Source organism: Asterias amurensis, chromosome 9 (genome assembly GCF_032118995.1).
Source record: "Asterias amurensis chromosome 9, ASM3211899v1".
In the NCBI taxonomy this organism is placed as follows: domain Eukaryota; kingdom Metazoa; phylum Echinodermata; class Asteroidea; order Forcipulatida; family Asteriidae; genus Asterias; species Asterias amurensis.
The window spans coordinates 18,175,201-18,190,901 of record NC_092656.1 but is presented as its reverse complement, the minus strand read 5'-3'; the positions used below and the strand labels follow the sequence as shown (position 1 = coordinate 18,190,901).

Below are 15,701 nucleotides of genomic sequence, written 5' to 3'. Positions count from 1 at the left end.
AAGTGTGTTTTTAGAGCAGTTTTAAATGAGTCCAATGAAGACGAGGCACGGATATGAACGGGGAGATTGTTCCAAAGAGTGGGAGTGGCGATTGAGAAGGATCGGTTTCCATAGCGAGTGCGAGGTATAGGACCAGAATTGAATTCCAGGTTCGCAGTAGATGATGATCGGAAAACACGAGTTGTAGGTTTTTTGGGGGGGATAAGTAATTCTGAGATATATTTAGGGGCTAGACCGTGTTTAACTTTGTAGGCAAGAGTGAGAACTTTAAATTGGATCCTTTGAGACACAGGGAGCCAGTGTAAGGAGATTAGAACAGGAGTGATGTGATCTGATTTCTTTGTGCGAGAAACTAGACGAGCTGCCGAGTTCTGTATTCGTTGGAGGGGAGCAATGTGGGATTGAGGAAGGTTGATGTAGAGACTGTTGCAGTAAACGAGGTGGGATGTAGTGAAAGCATGAACCAGTCATTCAACGACCTTCCTTATTAGCATTTCTATAATTTCGAGACTGGTGTCACGGAGAAGACTGTCACAAAATAAGAAATACTAACAAAAGACAAACACAATACAATAAAACTAAACAAAACAAAACAAAACAAATAAACATCAAAACAAGACAACAATCAAAACCAAAACCGAAACTAACAAACGTATCCTATAAAATGCTGATCCACCATGAATAACAATCCACAATAACAGATTAATTTCACAATATCCTTTTAATAGGAAATCAAAGTGATGTTTCTATGTGCGAGCCTATTGTTATTAATTGCCTATAGGATTCCCGCAGTGTCATACAAAATTGAAGCAAAATCACTTATATTATGTTTTAAACTCGGCCAACACCAGTGAGTAAACCCACTCAACGGTCAATAATGATTTTAAGCTAATTTTGGCTAATAATGATTACGTATTACCAGTAGTAGTAAGCCTCTAATGGGCAATTAATAATCATTGATAAAGATTTAGCAAATTGGCAACTGTTATTCTACGGGAAGTCCTATGTTTTTCATCACGTCTTCCTCCATTGACACTCTTTGTTTTCCTTCCAAGTTCCTTCTCCGTCTGCAAACATTTCCTGTAAATAACAACACCACAAAAAACCCAGATTATTCACACTATGCCGCTAAAGTATGCGTTTTGTTAAACAGATAAGTGTATATGTATGTGTAACAGGTTTGAGTGCGGCTAGCGCACTCTGTGCTGAAACATAATAAATTTTACAAGGGACACGCTGTTTTAGTGGTGTTGTAAAATATAAAGGAAGGTTTATTCAAATCCCGACTACTATAAGGGAGAGGCGACTTTAAAACGCTGTATTTAAACAATGTGAATGAGATACTAATAAAATCTCAGAAACAAAAAGAGAGAAGTAAACCCGGCGGGTCTCGACAATATTATAAATGCAACGAAAATAACAATGAAACTTTATACAATGGAAATATAAAACAAAAATAAATGAATGGCCTATCTGTTGGTGGTGGACTTGAACGGACGATAACTTGAATTGAAGATTCCGGTGTAACAATGTAAAAGTTCTTCCAGCAAAGTTGAAGATATTGGGCTGTGAAGATGATGACAAACTTGGAGATGGGGACTTCAGAAACAGGTCCTCGTCCTTGATCAGGGGACAGGATTACTGTTTCTGGTACGACTGGTTATGACGAAAATGCAGTGAAGATAAATAGGCTACAGTTGATGACACGCTGTCCTGCTGGCTCTCTTGATTTGGATTCGGCCTAGAGCAGGACAGGGGATGAACATATAATTATTGTGGTAATAAAGCTGGGCTGGCGCAATCCAACGTAGATGTCCGACAGAGGCAAAGTGTAATTATTGAAGGAACTTGGAGGGTTAATTCTAACACTATCCGTCCTCTGTCGGTGTCCAGTGGCCAAGTTTAAAATTAATACTATGCCATTCACAAATATAAACTACACTAAAATTAAATACCTAATAATAAATCTTATAATCCTTTAACAGAAATCACTAATCTTGGAAGTAAATTAAGTGTGAAACAATAACAGCTGTGTGAGACTGTTACACTAGCCAGTGCAGTATGGGTGCTAAAAGGTCACACTATTCCCCAGACCAGTGCATGCCTGAGGCAAAATGATGGACAGGGTATTTAAAAGCCAATTAAGGGAAACTACACCCCTTGCATAGTGTGTGGTATAAGACATTTCATGGAACAATGACTCATTGGTGCCGTGAAACCAGGATGTTTACAATAAACAATGAAAAACCGTGGGAATTGGTTTTGACTACAATGAATTATATACAATGATAAACTTAAAAGAAGTAAAAATAAAAGTAAATGCAAAACATTAAAAACCAAACGAGAAGTTAAAAAGCAAAGATATATGTATGAAACCATAGAGCAAAACTATGATAAAAATGATTACTGACTGAACAGTATAGTTTCAGTAAATAAAAGAAAGATAGATGCATAAAACTAAAACCAAAAAAACTCCAAATACAAAACTAGTCTTTGTCTGTTGCCAAACTCATATAAAAAAGTACTATTAGAAATAAGTTGTTTTAATAATCAACAGGTGTAATCAAATAAATCAACCACTGAATAAAACAGACTCTAGTTAAAGTATCTGGTCTTGAACAAAGTAGACAATGAAATTAAACCATGAAACAAATAAGTACTGAATAATGCAGAAACTAAATCAACATTAAATAAATCAAGTTCAAAGCAAGATAATACTGAGACAAAATGTAATCTGGCAATTCACATTTTGTAAGCATAAAAAGTCAAAAGAGCATGGAAAACAACAAGTCAACAATTATCAATTCAAAATAAGAGCTTGTAAAAAGGAACTTCTTTTCTAGAACTTCAATCATCAAAATCTGAAACACTATCCTTACACAATAGAAAGTAGCAGTGATTGTTAAAACTAAGTGTTAAGCGACACGCCGATCTTTACTTTAACTTTTAAACCTAACTAGGTTCACAAGAAAGATAAAAGTAAAATCAAACTCACCTAGAGCAGGACAGGGGATGAATATACAATTATTGTGGTAATAAAGCTGGGCTGGCGCAATCCAACGTAGATGTCCGACAGAGGCAAAGTGTAATTATTGAAGGAACTTGGAGGGTTAATTCTAACACTATCCGTCCTCTGTCGGTGTCCAGTGGCCAAGTGTCAAACCACTTTCTTGGGTTTGGTCACTGACCCCTAGACATCCCTTCCTCAATAGCCCTGATTGGTTGCAAATCCTGCTACCAATCACCCACTCATCACACACCACCAGGCAACCACCCACCCCTAGACTCGCCCTAGTCCGAGCAGGACATAGGTAAACTAGGGGTAACAAAAAAAAGAAAGGGCTGCAATTTCATCCTATTACACGCGCGCCTGCTTTCTGAATGTCGTCCCGACATAAGCTTAAACAATCGCTATGCATGTCCATTCGCTCAAGTAAAATGCCAAGAAAACAACAAAGAAAGAAAGAAAAAATTGCTCTATTTCGCAGTAATAATGCCTAACATTGCAGTAATGCATGCATCCTTACTTTCCTCTAAACTGAAGTTACTCATAAAGGATTGAAGAAACTCTGCCTTTTCCTTCCATTCTGGAATTCCATGTTGGAGGGAAAAGCCAAGACGGTTAGGGGGCTTGATAACTCTGCTGGGTCTTTGTCTAGGGGGGACCTGGGGACCCGTAGCAGGGGGGTCATCGTCATCTGACACCGAGTCTTCTACTATGGGTGCATCCGTTTCAGTATCAGATTCTGATGGTTGGGGTTCCTGTGTCTGCTTTGCCTTGCTCGCTGTGCCTTCAGTGGAAGTAGGTACAGGGAGTGGCAACGAGTTGAAGGGCAGGAGCAAGTTCCTATGGAGTGTTCGAGTAGAACATCCACCTTGCTCTTGTTTCACCACATACACAGGAATATCAGGGTTTACCTGCTTGACCACCTTGTAAGGATGTTGTTCCCATCGGTCAGCTATCTTGTAGTTCCCAGTGGGAGCTACAACCTTAACAAGAACTCTGTCACCAGGGTGCAAGATGGCAGCTCTCGTATTGATATCGTGACGAGCCTTATTACGGGAGTTAGACTTCTCAGAGTGACTTGAGGCCAGGTTGTATGCATCAGCAAGGCGTTGTCTCAATTGCTTTGCATACTCTCCCTGGGTTCGATTGGCCGACTCTCGTGGTTCCAATCCAAGAAAGATATCGACTGGAAGCTTTGGGTGTCTACCATACATAAGGAAGTACGGTGAGAAACCAGTTGCATCATTCTTGGTGGAGTTATATGCATGGACCAAGGGGGCAACATACTTTTTCCACACTGACTTCTTGTCCTCTGGCAATGTCCCTAACATCTCAAGAAATGTTCTGTTGAAACGTTCGACTTGACCATTTCCTTGGGGGTGATATGGGGATGTTCGACTCTTAGTGATGCCGGTTATTTTACACAACTGGTGTATAACATCGGACTCAAAACCCCTTCCCTGGTCAGAATGAAGTCTACCAGGAAATCCATAATGGACAAAGAAATTGTCAAACAGTACACGGGCAGTAGTTTTAGCCGTTTGGTTTGGTACCGGGATTGCTTGGGCATAACGGCTAAAATGGTCGGTGATAACCAAAATATCCGCTTGTGAACCACCAGTCGTTTTGAGGGAAAGATGATCGATGCACACCAGTTCCATTGGTTCACAAGTTGTAATGCTTACCATTGGGGCTGTCCTTATAGCAACTGGGGGCATCTTACGCCTGATACACCTGGGGCATGAGCGAATCCTATTATCAACATCACAAGCCATGTAGGGCCAAAAGAATCGAGAACGGATCAAGTCAAGAGTCCGCTCACGACCAAAGTGACCAGCTTCGTCGTGAAGACAACGGAAAGCAACATCCCTGTACAGCATGGGGAGAACAAGTTGGAAAATTCTACCACCATTTTTCTCTGTACGTTGGCGGTACAGGACACCATCTCGAAATGTGAGTTTGTCCCAGTCCCGTAGGATTGCAACAACATCACGACTTTCTCGATGTCTCAACTTCCCTTGGGGACATTGTCCTTCCTCCATGTATCGAACGATCTTCCCAATGGTAGGATCTTCACGTTGATACTGTCGCCACTCCTCGGTGGACACCTGAGGAATGGGACTTTGGCCGGGCCATAGTGGGGGATCGTCGATTTCTGGTGGAACAGCTGTGCCTTGCAGGGCTAGGGTCTCCACAAATGGGGTGGGTGACTCGGCTGAGTTGGCAAGGTAAACACCGTGTGAGCCTACTACAGCTTTTACAGCTTCAACAGGAACAGTCTGTGAATTAGTTGCAGTCTCATGGTGGGGGCGACGAGACAGGCCATCTGCATCACCATTGAGCTTGCCACTCCTGTACTCCAATGTGAAATTATATGCAGACAGGGCAGCGAGCCAACGATGTCCAGTTGCATCCAACTTGGCAGTCGTGAGCACATAAGTTAGAGGATTGTTGTCTGTCACCACTCTAAAACTAGTCCCATAAAGATAATCATGAAACTTATCTGTTACGGCCCACTTCAGAGCTAAGAACTCAAGTTTGTGGGCAGGGTAGTTTGCTTCGCTCTTTGAGAGACCTTTGCTTGCATAAGCAACAACTCGTTCCCGTCCATCCTGCAGTTGATACAGTGCTGCACCAAGACCAGTGACACTGGCATCAGTATGAAGGATGAAGGGTTGACTAAAATCTGCATAAGCCAAGGCAGGTGCCTCTGTTAGCTGTGTGATCAGGTATTCAAAAGCATGTTGACAATGTGGGGTCCAGGTGAAAGGAGGGGGTTTGGGCTTGTGGGAACGGCCAACACCTTTCTTCATTGGGAGGCCCACCGTAAGGGCATGAAGGGGTTTGGCTATATTGGAGTACCCCGCAATGAATCGGCGGTAGTATCCAGCGAATCCCAGGAAGGATCGAACTTCCTGGTGGTTACTGGGAACTGGCCAAGTCTTCAAGGCAGCAGTTTTATCTGGGTCAGTCTCAACGCCTGCTGCCGAGATCACATGACCAAGGTACTTCACAGAGGAACGAAAAAGATGGCATTTGGACGGCTTTAGTTTCAAACCATGCTGCTGCAGCCGTGTGAGTACTGACTCAAGTCGCTCGAGATGTTCCTCGAAAGTACTTGAGAAAACAATGATGTCATCGAGGTAGACTAAACATGTTTTCAAGTTGAGGTCCCCCACGCAACGTTCCATGAGTCTTTGGAAGGTTGCTGGGGCATTGGTAAGGCCAAAAGTCATACGGTTTGCTTCATAAAACCCAAGCGGGGTTGTGAAAGCCGTTTTTGCTTTGTCTTCTTCTCGCATCTCCACTTGCCAATACCCAGCTTTCAAGTCTAGAGAGGAAAACCACTTTGCGCCATGTAGGGCATCCAATGTGTCCTCAATGCGGGGCAGTGCATAGGAATCGCGTACTGTACGTTCATTCAGTTTCCGATAATCTATGCAAAACCTCAGACTGCCATCCTTTTTCCGTACTAGGACAACAGGGGATGCCCAAGGGGAGTGTGATTCTCTGATCGCTCCAGCATCGAGCATCTCTCTGATCAGCTGTCTAACTTCGTCATACTGAGCAGGGGGAATTCTGCGATGCCGTTCTTTGAATGGTGTGTTATTGGTCAAAGTGATTCCATGTTGGACAGTGGTGGTGTGTCCAAGGTCTTTGTCGTGAAGCGAGAAAACAGAAGTACGGTGTTTCAAGAAATCTTTAACTGTAGTCAGATTATCGGAACTAATCGGTGACTCAGTAAAGTTGAACATATTCAAGAAATCATCTGTCTCGTCTATAACGACATCGGTGGGGTGATTGGTTTGTGATTCTTTCTCAAAAGCAGGAGAGGAGATTGAATCAACGTGCTCCAATTTGCACAAAACAGTTCTCGGGTGAATGAAGCACTGTTTTAGGGACATATTTCTGACTGTAATTGGAACAAAATTATGGTGAACATCGCGGTCCAATGTAAGGACTGTAGGAAGGACTTTCAACATGCCAGGCAGGGCATGTTCTTCAGCGGGTTCAACAATAACTTTCAAATGCAATGCTTGGAGATGGGCTTTTACAAAACCACCAACGACAACGGTTTCATTTGGATTAATCGTGATAACCCTATTACCGGCTGCTCGTACATTTCCAAGTTTCTGTTTCTTGCATTTGTCCTGGGCAGACAGACTTTTGAGTGCAAGTTGCAAGGCATTTGGCAGGGCTACCTTTTGAGAGAATCGTGGCCCATAATATTTGCATCAGAACGTTGTCCATGGTGGCCACAGGAAGGCCACCACGACGGCACGCATCATACACGAGAAGTTTGAGACGGCGACCGAAACCAGCAGCCGTCTCCTGGTCCTCTTGGTGGCTGTTGTATGCTCGCTGGAGGAGAGACGGCCCATCCTGGACGGTGCCGTAACTCCCCTCCAGCTCACGGACTATGGCGCCAATCGAAGCGTGGGGGCCCAGCGTTTGAATTAGCCGACTGGGCTCTCCACGGATCGATTGGCGAACATATGGGGCCAAAATCTGCTCCGAGTAAGTGCCGTCTCGGAGCAAGGAGTCGACTTCGAATCTCCAAGAGTCAAAGTCAACACCATGCCCCTTCGACGACACATCCCCAAGGAAAGGAGAGATCTTGGGGGGCTGGACATAGGCAGCTGGGGCTGAGGATGGGTAGGAACAGGCCTTTGTGGGGGGAAATGGGCTGGAAACGCATGTGGCGGTTGCGGCTGTGGCTGCGGCACTGGTTGCGGCACTGGCTGTGGCACTGCAAAGGCCGCCTGGGGGATAGGAGAAAGTACAGGAGGGGGAGGGTTGGAAAAAGGAATGGAAGGGGGAGGGGTAGTTGGGTGAGAAATAGGATATTGTTGTGGTATGGTTGGTATGGGCACAGTCATCGGTGTCGGGGGATGAAGGATAGGCAAGGGAGGGGTTGAACGAAGAACATCTTCGTGGGAGGGGATGAGGGAAGCCATTGGTATAGGGTCGAGTCCAGGGGGTGGAGGCTGCCGGTGCGACAAGCGAGGGTAGCCAGTGAGGAGGGACCGTCCATTAAGGAACTGAACAGCCTCAGCCGCCGCTGCCGGAGAAGTGTACTGGCAATATACATATGAGCCATAGGCACTTCCGGAATGTGACGGCTCAGTAATGTTACAGATTGCACCAGCCCTTCCTAGAAAATAACGTATCTGCGCTAGGGAGGCTTCAGGTGGAATGTTAGCCACCAACACGGACATAATGATTAAAATGAAATTAAGAGTTAAAAATAAAAAATCCGATGTAAATAATCACATGCAACCAAAGGGTACATGAAAACAAGAAATTCAAATTAAAACTTTGGCAAGAGCAATGCTGAATAAACAACAAATAAATACAATGGGGAAAGTTGGCAAGTTTAGCAGAAAACAATGTCGAGAAATAGTGTGGGCCCCTTCAGTAGTCGTCGAAAGGTGCTTTATTTTAACACACAATCAAAATTGGAAAAGAAATACAGCGTATCCCCACATTGGGCGCCAATTATGTAACAGGTTTGAGTGCGGCTAGCGCACTCTGTGCTGAAACATAATAAATTTTACAAGGGACACGCTGTTTTAGTGGTGTTGTAAAATATAAAGGAAGGTTTATTCAAATCCCGACTACTATAAGGGAGAGGCGACTTTAAAACGCTGTATTTAAACAATGTGAATGAGATACTAATAAAATCTCAGAAACAAAAAGAGAGAAGTAAACCCGGCGGGTCTCGACAATATTATAAATGCAACGAAAATAACAATGAAACTTTATACAATGGAAATATAAAACAAAAATAAATGAATGGCCTATCTGTTGGTGGTGGACTTGAACGGACGATAACTTGAATTGAAGATTCCGGTGTAACAATGTAAAAGTTCTTCCAGCAAAGTTGAAGATATTGGGCTGTGAAGATGATGACAAACTTGGAGATGGGGACTTCAGAAACAGGTCCTCGTCCTTGATCAGGGGACAGGATTACTGTTTCTGGTACGACTGGTTATGACGAAAATGCAGTGAAGATAAATAGGCTACAGTTGATGACACGCTGTCCTGCTGGCTCTCTTGATTTGGATTCGGCCTAGAGCAGGACAGGGGATGAACATATAATTATTGTGGTAATAAAGCTGGGCTGGCGCAATCCAACGTAGATGTCCGACAGAGGCAAAGTGTAATTATTGAAGGAACTTGGAGGGTTAATTCTAACACTATCCGTCCTCTGTCGGTGTCCAGTGGCCAAGTTTAAAATTAATACTATGCCATTCACAAATATAAACTACACTAAAATTAAATACCTAATAATAAATCTTATAATCCTTTAACAGAAATCACTAATCTTGGAAGTAAATTAAGTGTGAAACAATAACAGCTGTGTGAGACTGTTACACTAGCCAGTGCAGTATGGGTGCTAAAAGGTCACACTATTCCCCAGACCAGTGCATGCCTGAGGCAAAATGATGGACAGGGTATTTAAAAGCCAATTAAGGGAAACTACACCCCTTGCATAGTGTGTGGTATAAGACATTTCATGGAACAATGACTCATTGGTGCCGTGAAACCAGGATGTTTACAATAAACAATGAAAAACCGTGGGAATTGGTTTTGACTACAATGAATTATATACAATGATAAACTTAAAAGAAGTAAAAATAAAAGTAAATGCAAAACATTAAAAACCAAACGAGAAGTTAAAAAGCAAAGATATATGTATGAAACCATAGAGCAAAACTATGATAAAAATGATTACTGACTGAACAGTATAGTTTCAGTAAATAAAAGAAAGATAGATGCATAAAACTAAAACCAAAAAAACTCCAAATACAAAACTAGTCTTTGTCTGTTGCCAAACTCATATAAAAAAGTACTATTAGAAATAAGTTGTTTTAATAATCAACAGGTGTAATCAAATAAATCAACCACTGAATAAAACAGACTCTAGTTAAAGTATCTGGTCTTGAACAAAGTAGACAATGAAATTAAACCATGAAACAAATAAGTACTGAATAATGCAGAAACTAAATCAACATTAAATAAATCAAGTTCAAAGCAAGATAATACTGAGACAAAATGTAATCTGGCAATTCACATTTTGTAAGCATAAAAAGTCAAAAGAGCATGGAAAACAACAAGTCAACAATTATCAATTCAAAATAAGAGCTTGTAAAAAGGAACTTCTTTTCTAGAACTTCAATCATCAAAATCTGAAACACTATCCTTACACAATAGAAAGTAGCAGTGATTGTTAAAACTAAGTGTTAAGCGACACGCCGATCTTTACTTTAACTTTTAAACCTAACTAGGTTCACAAGAAAGATAAAAGTAAAATCAAACTCACCTAGAGCAGGACAGGGGATGAATATACAATTATTGTGGTAATAAAGCTGGGCTGGCGCAATCCAACGTAGATGTCCGACAGAGGCAAAGTGTAATTATTGAAGGAACTTGGAGGGTTAATTCTAACACTATCCGTCCTCTGTCGGTGTCCAGTGGCCAAGTGTCAAACCACTTTCTTGGGTTTGGTCACTGACCCCTAGACATCCCTTCCTCAATAGCCCTGATTGGTTGCAAATCCTGCTACCAATCACCCACTCATCACACACCACCAGGCAACCACCCACCCCTAGACTCGCCCTAGTCCGAGCAGGACATAGGTAAACTAGGGGTAACAAAAAAAAGAAAGGGCTGCAATTTCATCCTATTACATATGTAACTTTCTCTTCATTTATTCGTTCATACAAACAGAGGTGAAACACACAGTCGTACATCATTACTGGTTGCGTTTGACACGAGAGAGGTAGGGGAGGGGTAGGATGGGATGGGGTTTGCTGTTGATGGGCTGTGTAATGGGTAGAAGGATTGGGGTGAGATGGGGTTCATTTTGTATGGGTAGAGGTGGAGACGGTACGAGTTTTGTGATGGGTAGAGGGATGTGGAGTATGGGTGGAGATGGGGCTTTATGATGGGTAGAGGGTTTGCTTTTGACAGAAGTGAGATAGGGGAGGAGTAGAATTTGGTTTCCATGGGTGGAGAGGAAATGAGGGTTTGTGATGGGTAGAGGGACAGGGGAGGATCTGGTCCGGTTGGGGCAAGATTGGGGATTGCTTTTGATAATAGTGAGATGGGGAGGGGGTAGGGTGGGATGGGGGTTTGCTGTTGGTGGATAGAGGGATGGGTTTTGTGATGGGTAAAGGGTTTGCTTTAGACAGTAGTCAGATAGGGAAAGGATATGAGGTTACTCACCTTCTTCCATATTGGAACTGTAGTTTTCAGTGTATCAATGCAATACTGTACTGATTCTAATGACGGATGACGATGTGGTGCAGATACTGCTATGATTACACTAGACTCTGTTACAGGAACAACTCTATAAATCAGATGAAACATCAAGCATGTAGTGTAAGAATTGCAACACAAGTGAAGTCTCCTTAATGAACCGCAATATGAGTGGAATGCTCTGCCTTTATCTCAAATATAAATTTATTTGATCCAATGGTCAAGTAATGCATTGAAGTCGGGCACAATGTTAAGTCATTCAGAGCCCAGTTTCAGTTCTTGTTTAGGTCAGACGAGACGAGATGAGTTGCCAGCATGAAGCTGTTAATGTAATTCAAGTGTGCTGAAGATTCAAATCTTATATTTAATCTTACAAGGTTTAAAGGCAGTGGACACTATTGGTAATTACTCAAAATAATTATTAGCATAAAACCTTACTTGGTAACGAGTAATGGGGAGAGGTTGGTAGTATAAAACATTGTGAGAAATGGCTCCCTCTGAAGTGGAGTAGTTTTCGAGAAAGAAGTCATTTTCCACGAATTTGATTTCGAGACCTCAGATTTAGAATTTGAGGTCTCGAAATCAAGCATATGAAAGCACACAACTGCGTGTGACAAGAGTGTTTTTTCTTTCCTAGTTATCTCGCAACGTCGACGACCAATCAAGCTCAAATTTTCACAGGTTGGTTATTTTATGCATATGTTGAGATACAGCAAGTGAGAAGACTGGTCTTTGACATTTACCAATAGTGTCCACTGGCTTTAAATAACTCAGGTGCACTTTCAAAACAAAGTCCAGAGATCTTTTTAGGTTAACTCTTGTAAGATTAAATATAAGATTTGAATCTTCAGCACGATTTATGGTGAAAGTGTAGAAGTTAGAACCGATTTATTCCATTTATGGCTACATCACAACTTGGACACGAGAAGCTTTATTACTGGCAGTAAATCAATCACTTTTCATGATGTCGTATTCCATTACAAATTTTTTTTAATTTTGACAGTTATCTAATCTTATTTCTCTTTTGTTGTCATCATTAGCCAAGGTGATTCTCAGATCGTTATGGGAATGTATGATCTTGAAATGACAAGATATCCTCAGGACTAGTCGGTTTTAGTCTAAAGATTCATTTCGAAATTACTATGTATCCTTACGACAGGATACTAAACCATACACGTACTAGTCTGTAGGCAAGAGCCCCTTGCTAATGACATAACATAGACGCCGCCCCTCAAAAAAAACACATTACAAACAAACAATAAAAATGGAAATAAAGTTGAGAAATAAATTAGCCTTAAAAAAGACTATGCCCTCATTTGCTTCCCACTGCTCCTAGTTCACACACAAATTTGTTGATTCTCCTACAAAGGTGATGAGGACACAAATATGTGATATATTGACAGATTATTGGAGTGTCTTTATAAACTGAGTTTCCTCCAAAAAAACAGTTTGTGGTTGTCATGAATGTCAACGTGATATCGCCCTAGACATGTTTATTCATTAATTCATTTGCCAAGATGATTAAACATAGAAACAGGCTTTGTCACACACTGTGCAAACAGATATTACTCATCTTGTCAGGATTGAATTGGAAAATGTTCATTTAAATAAATAAGTTATAAACCATAAAACCCGACACTGAGTTTAAACCGACACTTAGCCAAATAGGCATATAAATCAATTTGTATTGCCAGTTGCTGATGAATTATTGGTGAACAGGGTTTTCTTAACGGTGGTGGAGGTCGGCGGGCTGGTTTTATTCTACCAAATTAAAGGGTGTGCCATTTAATTCACAACAGGGCAAGTTGCAGGCAACGTAAACAGCAGTCCTTCATTGGGTGTCGTGGCCGAGGCGACTCAAGCTCTGGAGTTTCTGATCAGTAGAGAGTGGGTTCGAGGCCCACAATCGTGACACTTGTGTCCTTATAAAAGCAAGACACTTGGCCATAATCCTGTGTTATTTAGATGGGACAGAAAGCTAAAGGTCCTGTGTTGTTTTGCCAATACATGCAATAGTACCCAAGGCATATTGCACCCACTTATCCTAAAGAGAAGGGGTTTGCCCTAGTGTTCCTGGTTTGATTGGTTGTATATTGCGCCACAGCAACTTATAAACCGTAACATAGTAATAATAGTAATAATAACAAGACTTGTAATGCACAAGTGTCCACCCTGCTGGGTGCAGAATAGTGCTATGTAAAGGTTTAGGTCTCATACACCGTACTTCAAATCAAATCTTATTGCCTCAAACCTCACAGGAAAAAGTACTGAGTGCTTTGAGACACCCATTGAGTGTGATGATCAATATTATATAAGAACTCAGTATTATTATTAAATTCTTACCCTAGTCTATGAAATACTGCAATATTTTCCACATTCCATTTTGTCCTAACATCCCGGCAGATAATTTGGATTTGCTTCTCTGCCATTGGAATATAAGCCTCGTACTCCAAACAGACAACCTCCTTGTCATCAAAATTGTTTCTAGTTGTTCCTGAAGGAAAACCAAGTTATGTTAAGTGACAAGGGGTACTATCACTTTGGGAATTGTTTCCAAGTCAGAACCAGTAATCAAATAAGTAGTTGTCAATTATTTACAAGTTTTTATCTGTTTACTTGCACGACAGTAAAAGAGTTTGGGGTGAATAAAACCCAAATATAAAACCATATGAACAACGAAACTATTTCAGATTAAAATATCAAATTTTGGTTTCTACGCTTTTGTTTAAATTGGCGGTCCTTTTAAAACTTTAGTACTAACGGGTCATCTTTATATGTTAAGCAGATATGTTTAAAGGAGCAATGTTGTTGTGAGTACAGTCTGCTTGTGGTTGGACAAGGAAACATGACGTCTCACCCAGTTACAAGACGCATGCGTTGACTGTTGCATTACAAACAAAAGCTTTAAAGGGGACTGTCATTATTATCACGTGTGTGTGCACTAACTGAGTGAGAGTTTAGAATTGAATGTCTGACCACATAATTACTTTGATCACAATGACTGTGCCCCTTTAAGGCATTAAGACTCACAGGACCAATGATAGAAGATCCTTAGTTTCAGTGTGTGAACACCAACCACACTGGACCTGTCGTGTTCATGTGATCACACTTGGTTATGCAAATGAGTTGACCTCGTGTAAGGTCACACGGAGGTAGAGTGGAAAACTGAGGAACGGAGAATAAAGCACATGTTGATGCAGAGATTGAATTTGTCTATAATACTCTTTTAATAGTGTTGATTTAATTCGCTAGTCTATTAAAGGCAGTGGACACTATTGGTAATTGTCAAAGACTAGCCTTCACAGTTAGTGTATCTCAACAATACATGTGAAAATTTGAGCTCAATCGGTCATCGAAGTTGTGAGATAATAATGAAAGAAAAATAACCCTTGTCTCACGAAGTTGTGTGCTTTCAAATGGTTGATTTCGAGACCTCAAGTTATAAATTTGAGGTCTCGAAATCAAATTCATGGAAAATTACTTCTTTCTCGAAAACTATGGCACTTCAGAGGGAGCCATTTCTCAAAATATTTTATACCATCAACCTCTCCCCATTACTCATCACCAAGAAAGGTTTTATGCCAATAAATATTTTGAGTAATTACCAATAGTGTCCACTGCCCTTAAGACATTACAGGACCAATGAGAGAATTGCTGTGATCACGATGACCGTGCCCCTTTAAGCCTAATGTGCTGTAGTTAACCTCACAGGACCTATGAATGAAGGTCCTTTGTTTCAGTGTTTGAACACCAACCGCTATCGGGCAGTCTTCCTAAGATCCACTGTTTCATCTTTAAATCCTGCAGTATTCTTACCTATGAATAAAGATATGGCACCAGATGTTGGTGATGTAACCATCTTTGTTATCTCTTCAACACTCAATGGGTCGGGAGTAACTTTGATAAAATCTTTGCCTTCCATTTTATCTAACACAGAAAGAGAACATTAATAAATGATCATAAAAGTGATCAGTGCATGTTAAGAATAATGTTAAAGATTGTTTGAATGATTTAAAGGTACATCTTTTTTTCTGTACTAAATGAGGAAAACTTACTGAACTATCTCATTTATTTTGACTCACTGTGCAAATATTGTTTGGAAGAAAAAACTTTATAAAAAGTAAAGGCTTTTAATTATCAATGGCAATGATTAATTATGCAACTTACGAAGATTGTTTGACGTTAGCCTCCACTGATTGGTGGAATTACAGCAACTTCATCACCAGGTCGAAGGTTAAGAGTATCGTCTCCTTTGGCAATGTACTCTTGATTGAGTGACAGGACGACAGTGTCTTGAATAACGGACAGTCTGGAAAGTAAAGTACTAGTGAATACCACGACTAAATCAAAAGCAAGTGTGCCCAAAATTGAAGAGATTTAAAACAGGGGAGGGGCTCCAGTATAAAAATTGTTATGTCCCATTTGGGGA

General features: G+C 41.1%; 1 protein-coding gene and 1 pseudogene across 1 annotated transcript; both read right to left on the bottom strand.

The window, feature by feature from the left end:
- Positions 1-702: 702 nt before the first annotated feature.
- Positions 703-15,577, bottom strand: LOC139941339 (molybdopterin synthase catalytic subunit-like). The gene is made up of 5 exons (XM_071937781.1): positions 15,440-15,577; positions 15,089-15,199; positions 13,616-13,766; positions 11,240-11,363; positions 703-1,080 (listed from the first exon to the last, which is right to left on the bottom strand). Exons 2-5 carry the CDS (start codon positions 15,192-15,194, stop codon positions 1,015-1,017), a joined length of 447 nt encoding a protein of 148 aa, XP_071793882.1. The 5' UTR covers positions 15,195-15,199; positions 15,440-15,577; the 3' UTR covers positions 703-1,014.
- Positions 7,112-10,721, bottom strand: LOC139941337 (uncharacterized; annotated as a pseudogene).
- Positions 15,578-15,701: the final 124 nt, after the last annotated feature.

What these genes read in the sequence shown, in the direction of transcription:
- LOC139941339 (XM_071937781.1), bottom strand. Translation starts at nt 15,194, where the DNA reads ATGGAAGGCAAAGATTTTATCAAAGTTACTCCCGACCCATTGAGTGTT. An exon ending in TGCCATATCTTTATTCATAG is followed by an intron (nt 13,767 to 15,088) that starts GTAAGAATACTG and finishes GTTTTCCTTCAG; the next exon opens with GAACAACTAGAAACAATTTT. An exon ending in CAGTTCCAATATGGAAGAAG is followed by an intron (nt 1,081 to 11,239) that starts GTGAGTAACCTC and finishes TGTTATTTACAG; the next exon opens with GAAATGTTTGCAGACGGAGA.